General features: G+C 45.4%; 1 protein-coding gene across 5 annotated transcripts in view; it reads right to left on the bottom strand.

Annotated features, from left to right (window-relative positions):
- Nucleotides 1–3,658: 3,658 nt before the first annotated feature.
- Nucleotides 3,659–20,130, bottom strand: part of nos1 (nitric oxide synthase 1 (neuronal)) — a 33,488-nt gene continuing 17,016 nt past the window's right edge. For 2 of the 5 annotated variants that reach the window (XM_086169783.1, XM_086169787.1), the window contains 16 exons: nucleotides 19,172–19,276; nucleotides 19,039–19,097; nucleotides 18,842–18,958; nucleotides 15,882–15,989; nucleotides 15,527–15,701; nucleotides 14,244–14,382; nucleotides 13,661–13,739; nucleotides 13,357–13,550; nucleotides 13,097–13,266; nucleotides 9,575–9,785; nucleotides 8,825–8,912; nucleotides 8,622–8,743; nucleotides 8,267–8,415; nucleotides 7,804–7,998; nucleotides 6,729–6,847; nucleotides 3,659–4,102 (listed from right to left, as the gene is read on the bottom strand). In XM_086169783.1, coding sequence (XP_086025909.1) covers nucleotides 4,087–4,102; nucleotides 6,729–6,847; nucleotides 7,804–7,998; nucleotides 8,267–8,415; nucleotides 8,622–8,743; nucleotides 8,825–8,912; nucleotides 9,575–9,785; nucleotides 13,097–13,266; nucleotides 13,357–13,550; nucleotides 13,661–13,739; nucleotides 14,244–14,382; nucleotides 15,527–15,701; nucleotides 15,882–15,989; nucleotides 18,842–18,958; nucleotides 19,039–19,097; nucleotides 19,172–19,276 — 2,046 coding nt within the window. In that variant the 3' untranslated portion in view covers nucleotides 3,659–4,086. Of the gene's footprint in view, nucleotides 4,103–6,285; nucleotides 6,848–7,803; nucleotides 7,999–8,266; nucleotides 8,416–8,621; nucleotides 8,744–8,824; nucleotides 8,913–9,574; nucleotides 9,786–13,096; nucleotides 13,267–13,356; nucleotides 13,551–13,660; nucleotides 13,740–14,243; nucleotides 14,383–15,526; nucleotides 15,702–15,881; nucleotides 15,990–18,841; nucleotides 18,959–19,038; nucleotides 19,098–19,171; nucleotides 19,277–20,130 lie in introns of those variants that run through there. The other 3 variants (XM_086169786.1, XM_086169784.1, XM_086169788.1) reach the window with 3 other exon arrangements.

Raw genomic sequence — 20,130 nt, 5'->3', positions numbered from 1 at the left:
AGCAATTGTGTACATTTATTTATTTTTTATTATTATTTAAGTGAATGCGAAGTCATTGCAGTGAATGCGGTAAAATGAAACGACCTCGGTCATCCGATTCCGATCAAAGCTCTTCGTAGCAGCAGCGAAAAAACGCAAACACAGAAGGAACCCGAATGGTTTCTGCCAGTCCGAAGCCTCTCGTGTACAAAAAAAAATAAAATAAAATAAAAGTCTTGATAACCTCACGATGAGCGTCTCACTGACAGACACAGTGCTGGTAAATAGACAGAATTTATCATTTGGAATATGAAAAGAAGACGGATCAACATCATGCGTTTTGTTTTACTGCTGCTGTTTGGCCCCCGCTCTCAGAGAAGACAGGATACCATATGATACGCTCTTTTTCATATGTATATACATATATATATATAAAGATAGATCGATGTATCTATCTGTCTTTATATATATATATATATCTCAAGCAGAATCATTATGCTCATTTACATAGTCAAAATACATTCTTAGAAAAGATCCAAGTGTTACTCTTTATATGACATAGTTCGGCTTTGAATAAATACATATATATATATATTTATAGAAGCTATATATATATGTAGAAGCTTTATCTTGTATCTGTTGCAACATTTTACATCGGACAGTTTCTCGACGGCTCTCGTTCGAAGCGCTTTTTAAAACACAATTCACGGAGGAAACATTCATCCGGGGCGGACAACAGTATGCGACGGGTGGGGTCGGCCATCTTTCATTTGTTTTTTTTTTTTTTTCCTTTTTTAAAACCAGCTGGAGGGGAGAAAGTAAAATAAATAAAAGATAATTAAATGGATCTGTAGGGGAATCGCGGACGTTTTTTTAAACGTAACGGGCAGATAGATGGGTTTCCGATGACCGCGGGATGATAAATAAACAACATGGCCGTCGCATTAAAACCCAGACTGCCTTGGAAAGATTAAACCTGCCCGCGCTGTTTGGATTCAACTGAAAACATCCCATAATATCCTTGTGGCTCCCGAGTCGCAGGGGGCGACCAGTTCACACCTGGGAAAATGAGAATTTTCCTATTTTTTTTTTTTGTCCGAGGTTCAAAAATAAATGAAATCCCATTAAGCTATTGTGCAGAGCACACCTGAGCACATGCGTGTTTACACACACCCTTACGGAGATGAACATGGACACACACACACACACACACACACGCACGCACGTCGACAGAAACGCACACACTGATGCTACCGAACAGGTGTGGAGGTGGGTGTCACAGTGAAAGGCGGGCACGTGAGCCGCGGGGGGGTTGCACAGTCACGCGGAGACACACGAGAGGACCAGTGTGTGTGTGTGTGTGTGTGTGTGTGTGTGTGTGTGTGTGTGTGTGTGTGTAAGCAGAGGCAGAGAGTTAATGTAAGGCAAGAGGCAGAGAGGTTTTTTTTTTTTTTTTTAGTTTTTTTTGTTTTAACACAGATCGATTCAGTTCCACGGCTTAGTGGGCGACAGTTGGGACGCGGTGGCGGCGGCGGCGGCGGCCATCTTTTGCTTCCATTAATGATAAATTCCTATTTCCTAAGAGATGCTTACGCTATCGAATAAATGCTTGTTCGCTTTTGCGCTAAGAGATAGATAAGAAAATCAATTGCCCTCTCGTGGTGGCGCGGTAAATACGAAGCTAGCCGGCAGCCGGCGGCGTCACTTCGCGGAAAGCGTCGGCTCTCGTCGACTTTTTTTCGCTCCTTTACCGATACTCGACTTTACGCAAGGGATATTCGATAACTTATCGGGTTGAGGGCCGGCGAGCGATATACGAGCTAAGACAAGCGTCCGGGGGGTTGGGGGGGAAGAGCGCGCCTGGTCGTGTTTGCAGCAAGCAATCACCAAACGTCACCATGTGCTTATTTTTTCGTTTTAACTTTATTTCATTTTAAAGCATTGAACTGACAAAACGCGCTAATCGCTCGCTCGCTATCGCTTCATATGAACTGAGGAGACATAAGGTTACATTCTTATCATCGGCAATGAAGAAAAAGCAAAATATCCGAGATGGTGAACTTGTCAGTTTTTGGAGGGGGGACAAATTATGCTTTTTTTTTTTTTTTTTTTTGCTTCCAGTTTCAGTTTTCGCCAGTATTTAATCCGATTCTATTTTTTGGTTTAAAGGGGAAATCGTCCTCAAGGGACATTATTGGCCACTTTGTCTGAAACCTTAAAAACACGAGGGAAAAGGGATGTAACCTGCCGGAGATCGTCCAAGTACAGATTGCGGCGCTCGTATCTGCTGTTACTCTTAATGTAAGCGGGGCGTTAGCTACGGCTAAGCTAGCTTTAGCCGTTGCTAAAGCTAACAGACGCTTCGGCCTGCAGATTCTCGCCTTTGCTCAAGGAGGTGAACTCGGAGGAGAGGGTCGGGATCCTTTTTTTCCCCCCTTACGATCCTGTAGGATGCGAGTTTAAGGCACTTTGCTTTGGCATCACCTCTCCGAGAGAAGAGGTTTGAACTCTTCTGAGACGCCGCGCCCTCAAATAGCAGCGTTTCGTTCTGGGCGGCAGCTTTACGAGCTTCGCCCCGGAGGGTCAAACCAAAAATCTGGCAGATTACACAACCCGGCGACGGAGAGAACGTCCCGGGGATTTGCGATTCTCCGCCAGACAGCTGGGTTTTCCGTGGGAGACATTCTCTCATCCCCGAATCTTAACCGCTTGGCCCCTTTACTTTTCGTGAAGGGGACGCGGAACGGGAGCCCTTTTTCTACCGTGAATCGCTGCGATAGAGACCTTTGGAGAAAAACATAAATAAACATTATAGTTGTACTTCGCTTCGTGGCGTTTAGCTCGATTCCGAGCGTGTCGCGTCGATGAGATCGGTCACATAAAAGTTTCGCACGAAAGCTCACCCTGAAAGGAGTGTTTATGCTAAGCTAATTGTTTGGAGAAGCGAATCTAAAAGATCAGAACCGCGTGGAAGGAATCGTTGAATTTAATACGCGCGTATCGACCGACGCGTCCGCTTCAAGGTGAGCGAGATGGCGGCACGGCGAAGAAGGCGAATATCTGCTGCTGCAAAAAAAATAAAATAAAAAAAATAAAAATCACAAAGCAGGTCTGGTTTCCATGGCGCTGGACGGCCATTGCGGCATTATCCAGAGTCTGATAGGACACACTTTAAGCATAATAAGTCCCCCTTTAACTAGTTCATCATCGGCGTAATGATATACTTTTGTAACAACTTCTCTCTGCCGCGATTACGATTGAGGCAACAAACTGAATTTGATTATAGATCAGTTCCGCGAGCGCGTCTGCAGGTCAGTATCTTGAGCCTCCCGTTGAGCGACGAAAGGAATAAAAGCAGAGATTTGCCGTTGTTTTCCTATGCTGGCGCGTCGGGTCAAGGTGAGAATGAAAAGCTCTCAACGGAAAGAGGCTGGATGCGTTTGGATGGGTTTGAGGAGCCGGATAGCGTCGAGGCTGCGACAAAAACGGCGGTTTGCCTCGCCCCCGCCCCCCGGATCTTTTTTTAAAAAGAAAATCTTTTGCCTTTAACCCTAGATAAAACCCATTCGACTCAGCCGATTCCCTCCCGCGAGAACTACAATCAGCTTATCTCACGCGTCTGTGTGATAGTTATCTACGCCATGTGTTTCTTTGCAAATATAAAACCTCAATAAAAGCCTTTTTTTTTTTTTTTTTTTTAAACTGTAACAATTACACAGAGTACGTTATATTTCTCGAGTATATTCTTGTCTCGGTCATGCATTCACAATGAGGCAGGTCATTACACTAGGTGCACACATTATGAATCAAAATGATCATTTTTGGAAGTATCATCAACAAGCAACAGATCTTTTTTTTCTTTTTTTTTTTTTGTTTGTTTTTTGTTTTCTCAAGATAACAGAACATTTCCAACTTGCTACAGACAAATTGCAGAGCCCAACATAAACATATACGTGGTATAAAAAAAAAAAAAAAAAAAAAGGAAAATATTTTTAGAGTACAAAACAAAAAAAAAACAAAAAAAAAATTGGCACAGTATTTTTTCGAACCGGCGATGCCGTCTCCGTCAGACTGGTTGTCGTCTCCGGAAAGCCCAGATTCATAGACCTACGAGCAGAAAACCCTTAGGGAGAGGACAGAGGGAGAGACAGAAAGACAGATCGAGAGACATGGAAAGAGATGTTACAGTCATTACTCATCCGGGGAGCCGGGGTTTTGATGGCCAAATGTGAAATTCGAGTGACAATCCACGCGGGAACCGTCGTCCGTGATGCATTATGTTTGTGCTTAATGAGCCATAGTGGCTATGTAGAGCCCTTGTTTTGCTCTCATAGCAAGGAGTATATGAAGTATCTAATCTTGAATTTGCACAAATAACAAGAGGGAGCGAGAAAAAAAAAAAAAAAACAACACAGAAAATGGAGCGGTGCCACTCGCTTTCGGTCTAATCCTGTTAGTTTAAAGGCCCTTCTGAAGGAGTTGCTATGGCAACCCATTCTGTTTTCATCCGAAACTACGCCCGATAACGCATTGTCTTCCTCGGCAACTACGGGTTGCAGATAAGAGTCGGTTTCCCGGGGATCGGGCTTGTTTTTCGCGGGTGTCAGACGTCCCACGCGGTCCGGCGGGGGTCGTCGACGAGACGCCCGCGTGATGTGAGATTTGTTGTTCTCCGAGGCGGGATGAATGCGCGACTGCGCGCGCGGCGTCAAACAGCAAAGGGAAAATCAACACGAAGCGAAGGAAAGTCATTTGCAGATGAATAATCTCAGCCCGGTTTGTTACGGGCCGACGACTCAAATATCCGGATTTGGTCCGGAAATGTTACACAGTTGAATACAAAGAGAGACGGGAAGTGAGACGCTTTTTATAAACTGTCTCTTCAAAACGTCTGGATCGGCAAAAACGCTGATGGGTCAAGGTAGCATGGCTAAGATCGGCCGACAGCAGGTTCGGGCCCGCGATCCAAGAAGAACTTAAATGACAAATCCAAAATCACTGCCAGAATTTCTAAACTTGCCTCCAAAGCAGGTCTTGGCATTTTACGCATCGTTTTGATTTTTATTTATTTATTCATTTATTTATTTATTCATTTATTTATTTATTTATTTTTATTTTCTTTCAATATTTGATTTTTTTTTCAACTATTTTCTTTCAATATTTGATGTATTTTCAATCAATATTGAATTAAGAAACTGCTTATTTTTTTCCTTTTGTTTCATTTTGTATAGATGTATATGATCATTCATGATTTTAAAAACATTTTAATATTTTTATTTTCATTTTGTTCAATTTACATGATACCTAGTTTGCCCGCGCATCATAAATTAAATAAGAAATGTGGCCAAAAAAATTTCCCAGCTCACATCATGTACGTAAACGTGTGTCTGCAAACAGGTATGTCTGTTAAGCACCATCAAACATCCCTGCCCTCATAATTCCTACGCTTGCTTAACGTCGCCGCGTTTTTTAAGCAATACGTCCACTAGAGGGCACTGCAGAGTTCACTTCCGGTTTCGGACGACGACTCCGCGGCGACGGCGGAGATGCTGGAGATAACGCACAAGGAAGGCACACAAAAAGAAGCAGCGCGGTGGATGGCGGCGGTTTGTACGCCGATTAAATACATGAAGGCATGCGGACGGAGAAGCAGGATATCAACACAGAGGATGGACATGAATGAACCTTAAAAGTATCGCAGGAGGTCCGGACCGCTTTGGCGACGATCAAAATGCTTCCTTGACCGATCCAGCAATCGCTAACTAACAACCCACGATAATTTGTCTTGCGAGGGGTCAAAGTTCACGACTCCTGCAGGAACGGCGCGTCAACCGTGGCATCAGCACGGGGTCCAAAAGGGAAAACTTTTGGGGTGACCCCAATCCTTCTCCAGCACGTCAGCAGTGCACAGCTAAACTCAGTGTATTCTAATAATGGTAGAAATCTGTATTAATGAGCGTATCTCTGCAGCCAGTGCTTGCCTATTAATCTTATCAATTAATTTGAATTTATACTCAGATCAGTGAGGAAACGCCACGTTTGGCCGGGCTGCGACGAGGCCCCTGCGGTCCGCGATAACATGCTTGGCTGTGCCGAGTCAGCACTTCCTGATTCTGAGCGGTTTGTTTTCAAAAAAAAAAAAAAAGGGGAAAAATCTCCTTGACGCTTTTAAACCGATTGGGATTTTGCAGAATGCAGCAAACCGGTATCCGTTTTTTTAAGAAAGACCTCCAGGCTACGAGAAAGAGAGGCGCCTGGCCGGAGAAAGAAAAGGGGCGGCTTCAAAACACACACTAAAACAGCCGCTTTGACGTTAGCGGAGTAACCTCCTGCCGGTGTTTTATTCAACTCTTTTTCCGTGCACGTTCGGCACTTTACAGTATCATTCATCATGCAAAAATCAAAACACAGTGAACTCATGCCCTGACATTATCATTATCATGCACATGAAAGGAATAGAAGGGCAAAAAAATGAAATAAATAAAAAGAGAAATTTAAACTATACATCATCGTGAGGAACAAAAAAGAAAGCTGATTACAAAAAAATGAAAGAAAGAAAGTGGAATTTAAAAGATTCATCACGAGTGTCTTTTTTTTCTGTTAAATAATGAAAGGTGCTGTATAACAAATAGCAGCCATCGGGTGTCACCATGGAGATCCGAATGACATTTCTTAAATTAAGAAAAAAAAAAAAAAAAAAAAAAAAAAAAAGGCAAACGCTGGACTTTCCGCATTCCCGAGACACTTACTCGTCCGGGTCTTTTTTGCTCTCCTCGATGTAGGCGATGGACTCCGACCGGAGTCGGTTGGTAACCTCGTAGGTGCGCAGCGTGACGCCGAAGATGTCCTCGTGGTAGCGGTTCTCATCCTGCAAGAAAAGGACAGAAGACGTGTGAGGAGAGGGTTGGAGGTATCCCTTGTTCCTACATCTACACCTCCACCGTTCCACTTGGGTTCTTGTCTTGTTGTGTCCCTCCTGTCCTCTCCTTTCCAGGACATACCTCCAGCTCACTGGATTCCCTCCACCTTCTCCCTGATCTCTCCACATATAACAGTGTCATCTGCAAACATCAATCCATCCTGGTCCAACATCAACCTGTCCTTCACCACCTCAAACAAGAAGGTTGTTGATCCTGATGTAGTCCCACCTCTACTTTGAACTCCTCAGTCACCCCGGTGGCACCACATCGTCTCCGTCTTAAAGCAGTCATACATGTCCTGCACCTCTCTACCGTACTTCTATGCCACTCCGAAGAGTACCAATGTTCCTTTCTCAGCACCCGGTCGTATGCTTATTCGAGGACCGACAAAGGCCCAAAGTAGCTCCCTCTTACCGTCTCCGAACTTCTCTCTCAACATTCATCTGTGATGCATGTGAACCAACTGAATCCACAGTTTTTTTTTCCAATTTATGAGACGCCGCAGTGACGAAGGATATTCGATCTTGCCCAATCATTTTCAGAGTTCGGAAAACTCCCAAGGGGATTGCACTTTGTCAAGATTCTGCGAGCGGCGAATTAGAGGCGTGTCGGGAAAATCCTCCGCGTGTACCGTCGTCATTAGCATGGTTGATAATTAGCCTTGTTAAGGGTGTCATTCCCATTTTTTGTCATCCATGAGTTTACAGACAAACTAAGGCACGGGTCAATGTTTAATCTCGGCCTCAAGGGGTTTTCGAGAAAACAGCTGCAGACAGAGACCTCTGGATGGCCTCACTTGTTTCCAAAAAAAGGGGTTGACTGTACTTCCCGAGGGCGCCGTGGTATCCCCAGACGAGTGACCCCCCTCTCCCAAAACCATGACATGTCTGCTCTCCCTTCTCACCCGAAGCTTGCTGATGAAGAAGCCAGCGTCCTCCAGGCTCATGTTGCCCTGCTGCTTGATGATCTGCTGGACGGTCTTGAGGACGTCGCCGGCCATCGTCACATCACCGCACACGTAGATGTGTCCCCCTTCCTCCCTCAGGCACTGGTACACTCGCTCTGACAGCTGTTCCCGCAGTACATCCTGCACGTATTTCTGACGAAAGGAAGAAGAGGAACGATGAGTGGACCGCGCAACAAATGGAGAAACGGAAACTTTTGTCAGACGGGGGGGATAAAGCGAGATGACGAAGTTGCGCTTCTGCCCCGGGATTGGGAATAAAAGATTTGAGTGTCTGTCCGTAGAGGTTCTCAGCCATTCAGGTCATGGTTAATCCGTTTCAAAATCTTTTCGTGGCAACCGGACTTGGACAAGGATTTAGAGAAAAAGTAATTGGATCTTCTAAAGATTCCTGGCTACGTACCTTTGGTTTGCCAGGTTCTCTGGAATAGGCCGTGTACAGCTCCTTGAAGATTTCTTTGTTTTTGGCCTGGATGGTCTCTTCCTTGTAGATGTGGTCCATCTCGGACTGCCGACAGCCGAACACCAGGATCATGGGCCGGGACTCGATCCCTGATGACGAGAGATGGTTCGGACTTTAAACCAACGGCAAAACCTCAAGGCTACCTTGATAGTTTCATGAGAGAAACTCATACGGGTAAGGGTCAGGTCTGCCGCCAAACTATGGATACCATTGGCCGGTCCAAGTACCGGGATGAGTATTTGATAAACGATCCTCGCCAGGAGACCGGGGGCGGCGAACCCCGGTGGTTACTGACCTTTGTGTTCGAGGTCGTACAGTCTTTGCTGCCAGAAGCTTCGGAACGGGGCGATGCCTGTTCCCGGACCCACCAGGATACAAGGTGCTTGGTGGTCTTTTGGAAGTTGGAATGACGGTGCGCTAACAATTACAAAAAGAAGTTAGAATCCCCAAACTTTTTTTTGCAAGATTCCTTTAAATGAGGATCGATTTTAAATTTACCTGCGGACGAAACAGGGCACCATCTCCCCTTTCTCGATCCTGTTGAGCCAAGATGAACACACTCCGTGGTGGATTGGTCCTGCACCATCTGAGAAGGGCAATTTCCCAGAGAACACTTTTAGCTTTCCTTTTCTGCCCTCCGCTGTCTTTCGGTGCAAAATTATAAATCTTTCTGCAAGGCTAACGCTAATGTCGGTAAAAAAGGCCGACGTTTCAGGCAGTGATACTAGAATCTCGTAGTAGCGGACGTAGTACTCCAACTGAATGCCTCCATATACCCGAGGTGTCATCCCCATGGGTTACTACGGTACTCTGATACGTTTCTAAACATAATCCACAAACTCAGGGTACCATATCTCAGTTATCGTCCAGGTGCTGATCGAAGAAAACGTCCGCTTTATTTTCTTTTAGCCATTTGAGGCTTTTAGAAGCTGCCAAGTAATTTGACTCCAGTTGTTATGACAACCTTGAGAGGCTCATTATCAACAATATCCTGGGGATTGTTGAAAAAAGGCAAAGTTTACTGCATTTTCTGAGATGTCCAATGATGTAGATAAAAAAAGCAACAATTAAAGACCCTCAAGTGTATGAAGAAGAATAGAAAGGCTTTTCTTCACTCCTCCATTAGAGACCTGTGGCGACACCCACGCTGTTTTCCAGTCCTCTGAGAGACGGGAGCTTTTTTTTTTTTTTCTCTGCTCAGCTAGAACATTTCTCCCGCCGTAAACAGTCCCACGGCGAGGTTCTTACCTCTCGGACGGTACGAAACCACGGCCACGGTGAGGTGGATCTCTCCTGGATGCAGCTCCGGGGAGGAGCTGATGGAGTAGTAGCGAGGCTGCAGCAGCGGCAGCTGGGTGAGAAGCAGAGTTGACGGCATCTGGATGGAAGGGAACTCCTCCAGCACCTCAACCAGGGTGGGGTTGTTGAACCACTTCCACTCCTCGTACTCCTGCAAGCCCTGCGAAGGGACGGACGAAAATATCAGCGGGTTTTTGTTTTGGGGCCCGAGCGAGTAGATCCTTTCAAAGTCTGTCAAATTTATTGCCAATTTCCCCACATGTACTGGACATACAGAGGAATGGAGAAGACGTTTCTGACAAGCCCATTGAATTAACAAAATACTATTAACAGAGTGCAAATTAAAAGACGCATGTCATGCTCTAACTCCGTTGTCTAATTTTATCCTTGTTGGTTTAAATCCATTTGCATTATTTTTGTCATTGTTATTGTCCCTTTTTATGTTCTTATTTTATGTTCTTGTTGTCATTTTGGTTGTCTATTCTCACCTTTGCAGTCTTTTTTTTTTCCATTCTTATCCTTGTTGTTGTTGTTCTCTCTGCGGTCTATTTATTTGTGGATGTCTCTTACTATCTTTTAATTGTCTCTCAATTTATATTTATGTTCATATTTATTAATACAGTAACTGTTACGCTGCTGTGACAAAACAATGGGCATTTTATGGCCTGCGGGCCACATCCGGTCCATTTGTTTTTTAATCCTGCCCGCCAAACTATTTTTTTTGAATATTTTAACAAGTATTCAATCAATATTGAATTTAGAAACGTACTTTTTCCTTTTCTTTAATTTTGTATGGATGATCACGTACAAAATAATGTCGGTCGGCACATTTATATGATCATTAGTGATTTTAAAATTGAAACAAAATGCCAAAAAATTGAAATATTTAAATTGCAATTCTCATTTTGTTCACCTAGTTAGCCCGTGCATAAAAATGAAATAAGAAATGTGGCCCGCCAGCCAAAATAATTGCCCTATGAGGATCAATAAAGTATATCTTATCCTATCTTATCTTATCTTAGTGAAGTAAAATGTGAGGGATCTCCATCGATAACTGGCGATGTTGTTCGATTGGCCACGCTGATTTCCTCAAAAATTTTTTGAGAACTCCATGAGACATTGAGGGGAAAGGTTTATTTGCCTTTAAGATAAGATAAGATAGGATAAGATAAGATAAGATAGGATATAAGATAAGATGCCGCTATCTTTGTATTGTTGTACTGTGTCCTCCTTTTTAAGTTTTTTGTCTATTTTGATTCCATCGAACCTGAGAGCTGCCATCTTTAAAATTCCGGTGCATTTTGTGCATTAACAAAAAAAAAATCCTTGAATAGGATAAGATAAGATAAGACACAAGATAAGATGCTGCTATCTTTGTATTGTTGTGCTGTGTCCTGCTTTTTATGTTTTTTGTCTATTTTGATTCGATCGAACCTGAGAGCTGCCATCTCTAAAATTTCGTTGCATTATGCGCAATAACAAAAAAAAAATCCTTGAATAAGATAAGATAAGACAGGGAAAATTGCAACAATGACAATATCAATAAATCTGAGTATAAACATAAACAAGAGACAATAAAAAGATACGTTAAGATAAATTCACATTTCTGGCTACCGCTTTACAGGGAGAGTTTCACCACTGAAGTCTTGCCGCGATTAAATTAGCCCCCCATTTCATTAAAAATAATATTTTGAATGAGCGTATCGGTGTCCAGCCTTGAGGCTGAGAGCGGAGACACCGAGCCGGATTCTGTGGTCAGTGCGTCACTCATTAGCCGCCAGGGAACATCAACGCCTTCTGTGTAATTGAACAAGAATAGTTTGGCAGGCAGTCTGAAGGATGATACAGTTGGCACACGAAACTGATATTCAAGATTCCTCCCGCAGCGTGACTTGTCTCTTTACTGTACGGGCCCCCGGTCGAATCGTCGTGACAAGCGTGAAAGGATTTTTCGGAAAAGTCGGGCAAGACGACGGGCTTTAGCGTCAGATTTTAAGGGGATACGGAACTAAAAATGGACACGGTGCTGATTCCGCAGTCCGGTCCCTTCTCAATTCAGGGAGGTTTTTCATCTTAACCCCCCGACTCGGGAGACAATGACTCAAATGCGTGAAAACGTGAGTCACCGCTCGGCCTCAGCCAGCCTTTTCCACATATTGCCAAAAAGAAATAAAAGGAAGATCGCATGTGGGAGGCTCAGCGGGGAGGGACGGGGGCTCGGGGTTAGGAGTGATCACTGGCTTTAAATTGCAGCCAGATTACTCCTACTGTATGTATTTCTGGCGGTGCAAAGGGCTTAAATTGGGGTTTCGGAGATTTTTTTCGAGGGCGTGACGTCTTTTATTGTAAATCTTTGCTGTGATTAGTGCTCAAATGAAAAAATGTTCGCGCATTTGTGGCGGCAAAACGGGAGCTGCACGTACGGGTTGGACCACCGGCGGGCCGTGCATTTCACACCTAGGCCTTCAGTAGCGCTCCGTTTATCAATCCACCCCAACATAACTGTTTTATGTCGATAAAACACGTCTTAATCTGCAGAAATGCAGTATAAAGAGCCGTTACATCACAGAGATAACTTGTGCAGCCACAATAAATGCTGTTGCTGAAGAGACAAACATGAAGTCTCCTTCTACTGCAGCTACAACTGCGACACCCATAAACAAGCAACAGTAATACCCTCATAAAAAGGCAATATTATTAAGGTAAATTCCAAAAATCCAAATCTAAATATTCATATTATTTGTACGCAAAATCCATCCTCCTTTCTTTCCTTAAAAAGAGTTCAATTGCTCTGCCGCTTCAGCTCCATCAAGGAGTCCTTTTCTATCGAAAGCTAATGCTGGGAGTCTAGCCTGCCCTGTTTAAGTGGCATAAGTTTAATTCGACAATAAATCTGCAACCACATCAATTTCTTCTCTTCCTTCGGCCATTATTGTTGATAAATTTGTTATTATATCAACACAACTCTATTTGTGTTCTTGCAGCTCGCTACAGAAGCAGCCTGCGAGCTCTGGCTGGACTCTCCAATCAAAGAACATGTGACACGCTGACGCCCTTCTGGAAGGCCCTGGTGTTGCACCTCAAAATCTGATTGGTTGACGCAACAGTTTCATTGTCACTTGCTTTTTGCCAGCGCGCCTGTGAATCTGATCCTGCAGGCCTCTAGGCGGATTCCTTTGACTTTGACCCTGCCTGGCAACAAATAATGGCTGAAATGTGATTGGTTAAATGCTTCAATATGAATACACATGTCTGGAAGCAGCACAGCCAGGGAAAAAGCTGTGAAAAGGAAGCGGATAGACCATTTGGAATTAATTGGAACCATTTGGAATAATTCAAATAAATCTGTGATTCAGAATTTTTCTAGGCCAGCAGAGAAGGCCTTGCAGGCCCTGATGGCCCACCATTGAGTTTGACCCTTCGTGCATCCACTCCCAACCAGTGGAAGCAGCGGAGATACTCTCGACGTACCTTACTGAGGAGCTCCAGCTTCTTTTTGTGTTTCTCGTTGGTTGCCAGGGCGGCAAACTGCTGCAGGAGCACGGGACTGGGCGGCGTGGTGATGTCCAGGAAGTACTGGAAGGCTTGGTAGATGGTGCAGGGAGGGATACGGGTCTCGTTTGTCCAGTTACTGATGACACCTGCGGTGAAGAAGAACGGTGAGGCCGCGGCTCCAAACAGCACCGGTCGCCCGGTCGGACCACAAGTACCGCGGTGACGGCGTCACTCACCGAGTGCTGTGTTCCTCTCTTCCAGGAACTCCACTTTGACGATTTGATTGACGGGCGGAGCGTCTTCCAGTCTGTCGATAAGGGCGGTCACCAGGTCCTCGTGGTTGCCAGGGAAGATGCCCAGATGGTCGCCGGGCTTGTAGCGCAGGCTGTCATGATTGTTTGCGTGGAGTCGCACAAATATGGTGGAGCGACTATGTAGCGAAGCCAGAGTTGGAGTCACACATAAATAGTTTGAAAGCTTTTTTTTTTGTCTGTTTGTTTTTTGGATTTTTGCTCTTACACCATTTCACATGCTACTCACTTGGATTTGGAACTTTGCAGGTTTTGAGATTCAAGCATTTTGGCTCCAAAAACTTTTTTCTTGTGGATGTTGTACAAGGCTGTTGGAGAAATAAAATAGAAGTTACAAGTGAATAATTTTCTGCCTCCACGTATGACTCAATGTAGCTTATCATAAATCTGAACCTACACATGTTAAGTTTAAGCGGAAATGCTACATAGTAGCTTCGACTTTGGATGTAGCATTTAAAGTTACTTCTGATCTCCAAAAAAATTAACGTGCATATTCTTCCACTTTCTGTGTTTACAACTAACATTTAACCAAAATCAAGTTCTTGAGCTGCATTAGTAGTTCCTGGTCACGGAGGAACTTTGACTATTTTGGAGGTCACTATCATGCAGTCTTGGGAGCGAAGCTACGGCTAGCTGTTACAAATTCATCAGGGCGATCGATGAATCCGGTAAAAGCCATTTGTCTACTTCAGACAAAAAGAGGTGATCCGAAAGCCAATACTCCCGTTCTGTCTTTTCGGGCCGGACGTCACCATTCGCCCGTCCGTATTGAACAATCACTACCGTTCCGGCCGGACGACGTCGCGGTTTACCTTCTGTGAGGGCGGGGGCCTCGGCCGTGTAGGTCAAGCGGAACTTGCTTTTCTTCCAGCTGCGGTCGTTGCTGATCAGGGAGTTGTTCGCCTTCTCGATGTTGACATCATCGCCCACGCAGAACACGTCGCAAGCAGCCTTGATGTGGTGCATCGGCAGCCGAAGGGAGGAAGAACAGAACCTTCATTTTAAACTCCTCTCCGCACCTCCAGCGGTAGCAACAGCGGCAGCAGCAGCAGTGGACCGTTATGCATCAACAAGAAGCCAGATACCAGGAGGACTCCTTTGCTGTGTAACCGCGAATGCCCCCGCCACCTCCACATCAACTACCGCTATGCCCCATGGTGGATGAGGCTCTCAGAACCTTTAACATCCGCATCTGAACACTGAAAATACTCAAAAAGCCAAACACCCCCATTCAAAGCCCAAAGCGTTTAACAGAATGCACTTGACAAAGAATTTCTGTCCAGTGTAAAAGTATCATCTCTGACTTTTGGTTGTGGGATTAATGTTTTGACTCCCGTGGGTGTTCGCTATTTTACCAAGCTGATGAAGTGGTCAGGCGGTTCAATGTTATTTGACTGAATTCAATAGCCCGCTCACTCCGCATCCCCCCATTTTTGAGATCGTTCTCGGCGGGGCATGGAAAATTGCAAGCTGTCAAAGGAAAACGGTAGATAAGCACCTTCGGCAGGGGCGGAAGTATAAATTACTATGATGTAATGGAAACAATCAAGTTTGAGTATCATAAATACAGCACTGGAGAGGCGCAGCACATTTGCCAAAAGGTAGCTTATTCCGCTCATGTTAAGGTCTCATAGAAAATTCTTGTCGAAATGTTCTCGCAGTTCTTCACTTGAAGACGTTTCACCCCTCAGAGAGGATTCTTTACTCCTACTGACCTGTTGGGAATTACCAAATTTAACTGTCAGGGTTTTGGATGGTTCAAGGTTATGATGCTTGTCATGTAAATGGCATTGTTATGTTAATAGCATTAGCATAACAACTCCCTTAGACCTTGTTTCTTCAGATCAACACTACCGTTGACATGACAAGTCACCATAACCCTTGCAGCTGTATCGGGAAACTCTGAAGGGGCTTCTCGGATGAGGGGTGAAACGTCTTCAAGCGAAGAAATTCAAGTCCAGTTGCCACGACGAGAAGAGTCCGACAAGAATTCACCATGACCTGGATGACTGAGAACATCCCCAGACACGTCTCGGCGAAAAGTGGTTTAAGGTCCTTTCCTTTCGGAGAACCCTCAAGTCCTCCCAGAACCAACCTTAAAAACCTTCTTGGCCCAGGTCCGGAAAGACTCCTCCTGGCCGCAAAGCTCGTCTCCCTCCCCCATGCGTAGGATGCGTTCCCCCCCGAGGTCCTCGAACAGCGTGTCCACCGCATGGGCGAAGGCGCAGAAGTGTGGGTAGGCCCTGGAGCCCAGGCCAAACACCGAGAACCTAGAACGGAGAAAAGCGGGGATACAGTCAGAAGCGTGCCGAGAAGGTAGAGTCGCTCAAGAAACAGTCCCTAGCCAATGTGATGAAAGAACTCCAGATAGAAAGGAGGTGAGTTGCAGACAAATACTTGTCCCGTTAGTCCTGAGACAGATTTTAAGACACGAAACAGAAAAGCCATACTTCCAACGGTGTCCTTTGATACTCTCGACCCTCATCTGGGTCAAGTCTGCGCAATAATCCTGCAGTCTCCGTGTCAAGAAATCAGCAATCTGGCCACTGCTGTAAGATCTGTCATCCAAAAGGAGTTGTACAAGTAGGTGATCAAAGATGCATGATGTTGAAAAATTCAAAATAAATACATTTAAAAAAAAAAGGCTGGTTCAAACAGTTGAGCACATGACAAAGTACAACGGACATCTGGAGTTTGAGCAGTACTTTCAACGATGATGTCGATTCCTATTTAGCGATGGCTACCGTACCATAAACCTGAGCTGGAATCCCTGCACGACTTGAAAAACATTTTTTTTGAAACATAAATTGGGAGGTATTTGATCTACCCAAATATTCGCGATAATGGGGGGGGGGGTTACGAGTATTAGGACGACTTGAGGTTTTAAAAAGTGCCTCTGAATGTGCCTATTTGGATTTGGGTGTGGTGCAAAGAAAGGAACAGGAGGCCAGTTTTAAAACAGCAGTTTATTGCAAGTGTACAAAAAAAAATGATGGAAAGTATTCTGGATCGGAAAGCAGCGGCCAGTGGACCAGAAGCGGGTGGTACCGAAATAAAAGGCGGATTTACTTTTAAGATAACTTTTAAGATTACTTTTATTTAAGATTTAAGTAGACTGTTTCCGAACAGGAACTACCCCGACCCAACTTGCTTCAAGTGCATTTCATAAATATCGGAACACTGACAATTCTAGTCAAGGTGTAGGCCGAGGGCCTTTGTCCACGTAGACCTGGTACCTTGCACCTCCCCCTTCTGTACATTGCAGTATTTTCAGTGCGCGACGTAAAGCTATTGCCTCGAGAAAGCGTCAGGGAAAAACCGCATCGACTAAGAAGGAACTTTACTAGGGAGCCAATTATGTCAATAACTTTACCGAGGAGCTTCTCAGATGGAAAAACACTCATGGAATTCGTGCCAGATTTGCCGCAGCAATTAATTGTATTGATGCCTGAAAAGGCTCGTGTCGTGGAACGCACCCCTACTTGATCTGCCGCCGGCAGACTGATCGGTGACAGCGGTAGCCTAATTAAAGTTCAATCAGAAGCCGGGAACCTGCAGGTTCACGCTCCAGGTGAAATAATGAATCAGTTTGACACAAATCATAAAAAGCAGCAGCAGCAGATGCTCACTTGTACTATTTGAGATTTTGTCGGACAGGGGTGGAGCCTTCGTGTAGCGTTCCACCGCTTAGCGGTGCAAAAGTGGTCAAAAACACGGCCGGTCTTACTTGGTGACTTATTTGGGCGACTCATGGGAAAGACTGACAGGAAGTGACCTGAGATCGATTGGTTGACAGGTTGGTGTTTCCCAGCAGGCAGATTTTGGTCAGTAGTAGAGAGAAGAAACTCTAAAATCAAAAATTGGTTAAGTAGCAGCAAACCATACAACCCTGGTCTTCCAATAGAAGGACAATGCAAGAGACCCAGGGTTGTAAGGTGGCAAGGAACAAAGCACAGACACAGAAAACGTTGGCGTTGTCATGTATCTGCACTTTCAGCACTTAAATTGAGATTAAAAAAAAAAAGACAGACAAGAGCCATCGACTCAAAACTGACAGGAACCAGCGGGATCCACGCGAATCCAAACATCTGCCCTTTACCTGGTCAGAGGTGGGGGATGGAAGTGTTAGCAGAAAAACAAAGCCAGCGATCGGGAAACAAATAAAACGAGGAGTGAAAACGGCGAGTGCTTGAGAGGAGAAATACAATCATGATTAGATTAGGTTTGGGGTTGCCTTTCTGCAAATGGTTATCGGACATTTGGTCAAATCAGGAAAGTTCCTCGGCACCCGGGATCTAGGAGGTGCTCTCGGTCCCATTCTGCAGCACGACAACCAGCGCAAACTTCAAGCCAGAGTTCAATGAGAGCGATCGGTAGCTAAGACGAACGAGGTCTCGTCGAAAAACGATGCGAACCTCACGGAGCCCTGGTCAGAACGTAAGGCCAGGTGGCTTGAAGAGACTGCTGAGAGAACCGCAGCTGTGGAAATCCACAGAAATCGGTGGCAACGTGTCCGGGACACATGAATCAACCTACCTGGCAAGTGATCCGAAAGAGAAAGCCTGAATGTACAAGTGGGATTGCTTGCTTTTGTATCTTTTCAAAAATCCGGTTCTCGATTGAAGAAAAAACTTGGATGTTGAAGAAATCTTCAGTGAAGGACTACCAAAGGTGTGAAAACAAGCAATTCCATGAAGCGTGAAAGGGAGTTTTGGAATAGAAGGACATATCGACCAGTAGCTCGCGGTGGCTCCACAGCGTGAATGCCATCGTCCGCTTCGGTCTCGGGCCAAGAAGATTCTGCTGAGCGGTTATTCAAGAATGTGGCGCCACTAGACTTGGGTTCAGACAGTTGAAGACTCCAAGTCTCTAATTGATCACATTTCGGACGAAACGAAAAGCCTTCAAGTGCCTGAAACCAATTCCTGCAAGAGCAGCATTGCAGATATTTGCGCTAAGGAAGCTAGCAGTAGAGTAGGTGGTGCAGCCCTCGGTTCGCTCTACTTCTGCTTTATTGTGTCTAAGCGCCTCTAAGAACGGTCTTCATTTAAAGTGATCCCAGTGACGTCCTCTTGCGGTTCAAGTTCTATGAAACGCTATCTATGGTCTTAGGCCCGGATAAGCCGCGACGTCGTCCAAGGATAATGCGATGAGGTCGTACGTGTCAAGAAATTGGACTTGCGAATGACCGGGTTTTCATTTGAGCTCACCCACGCGATTGTCATCTAGTGGACCGTGGCGGTATTGAATTACAATCTCGCTTTTCTAAAGCAAAGATACACTTCCAGACCTCGTTTCGGATGTCATATTTCGCTCACTCGTATTTCAAACCGACAATTCCCAAATTAATTTTCGGGTCGTGCTCCACCAAACACACGATACCCCGAAGCGTTGATTTGTTTGCCCGTACCTGACATTGGCGAGCGGTCCGGTGCTCTCGAAGTTGACCTTTGCTTCAGGCTCGTCGCTGGAGGACTTGCGGGTGTCGGAGTAGGAAGAGACGCTGTTGAAGCGAACCTTGTAACTCCTGGGAACCGAGAAGAGGCGCAGTTCAAAAGACGCCCCCCGCCGCCGCCGAAACGTCCAGGGCGAAAGAAAGAAACTCACTTCCTGTCTTCTGTGTTGGACGTCGGGTGGTGCATCTCCATCAAGGCGGCGCCGAATTTCTACAATGAAAGAGCGGCTTCAGAAAACCCGCACCTTCCCTTCGCTCGGACGCCGACGTACAGAAAAGTCATACCTCTCCATTCTCAGGCGGATCGCCGTTGCCGAATGTGCTGGTCACCACCAACACCAGCGTCTCGTGCTCCAGGTCAACCACATCATACTCATCCATGGACATGACCTGGAGACATCAGGGGAAGGGTGAGCATTCCCTTCGGTAGTCTACATCTTGCTCATGTCCCTTAGACCCGTGCCGACGGATGACTTCCCCTCGCGAATTAAGGCCAGTGGTTCTTAACCTTGTTGGAGGTACTGAACCCCACCTGTTTTACATGCGCATTCACCGAACCCTTCTTTATCGGATCGAGGATCGTTTCGTTGATGGCTACAAAGAACAGGCAGAGTAGCCTTTTCATGGAATCTGGCTCCCTTCACCTTGAATTCAGCAAGCGCTATGTTCTTGTAGTTCCCATCTCCATGCAGCTGAAGGAAGCCTTCCCTTAGTTTTGCCGGTGCCGGACTAGAATTGCTCATCTTGTCTTTGCAAATCATGCAGTCAGGACATCGATTCCAATCACGTTCCGTCATACATGTGAATCCGTATTGTACGTATTCTTCCGACCGCTTTCTTTTTTTGCCCGACATAATTAGTATGAAGGGATTCAAATATTAAGAAAAAAATCACATGACGTACCATCACGACAGTCACAAGTAACTACAACTGAGCGCGCCAAAATCCCTGCGGCACGGATAGGCCGAGCTATGTAGCGTGATCACCTGCGGCCAGTGATGTCATCACCAATGTGTGTCTTGACCTCCGCCGAACCCCTGAGACTGATCCACCGAACCCCTGGGGTTCGATGGAACCCAGGTTAAGAACCACTGATTAAGGCTCACGGCGAGGCAAAGAACGAGGAGGTCGTAATGACCGCTTTGCCGTCGCTTCCAACGAGGCAATGATATGGCGCTCTGCTGCGCAATGATACCGCTCATTGTTTGACCCCCGCGATCTGTGATTACACAGTGGATACACAA

Source organism: Fistularia commersonii, chromosome 22, assembly GCF_037954325.1.
Source record: "Fistularia commersonii isolate RoL2024-O1a breed Wild chromosome 22, RoL_Fcom_v1.0, whole genome shotgun sequence".
Classification (NCBI taxonomy): Eukaryota; Metazoa; Chordata; class Actinopteri; order Syngnathiformes; family Fistulariidae; genus Fistularia; species Fistularia commersonii.
This window is presented reverse-complemented; position numbering and strand designations above follow the sequence as displayed.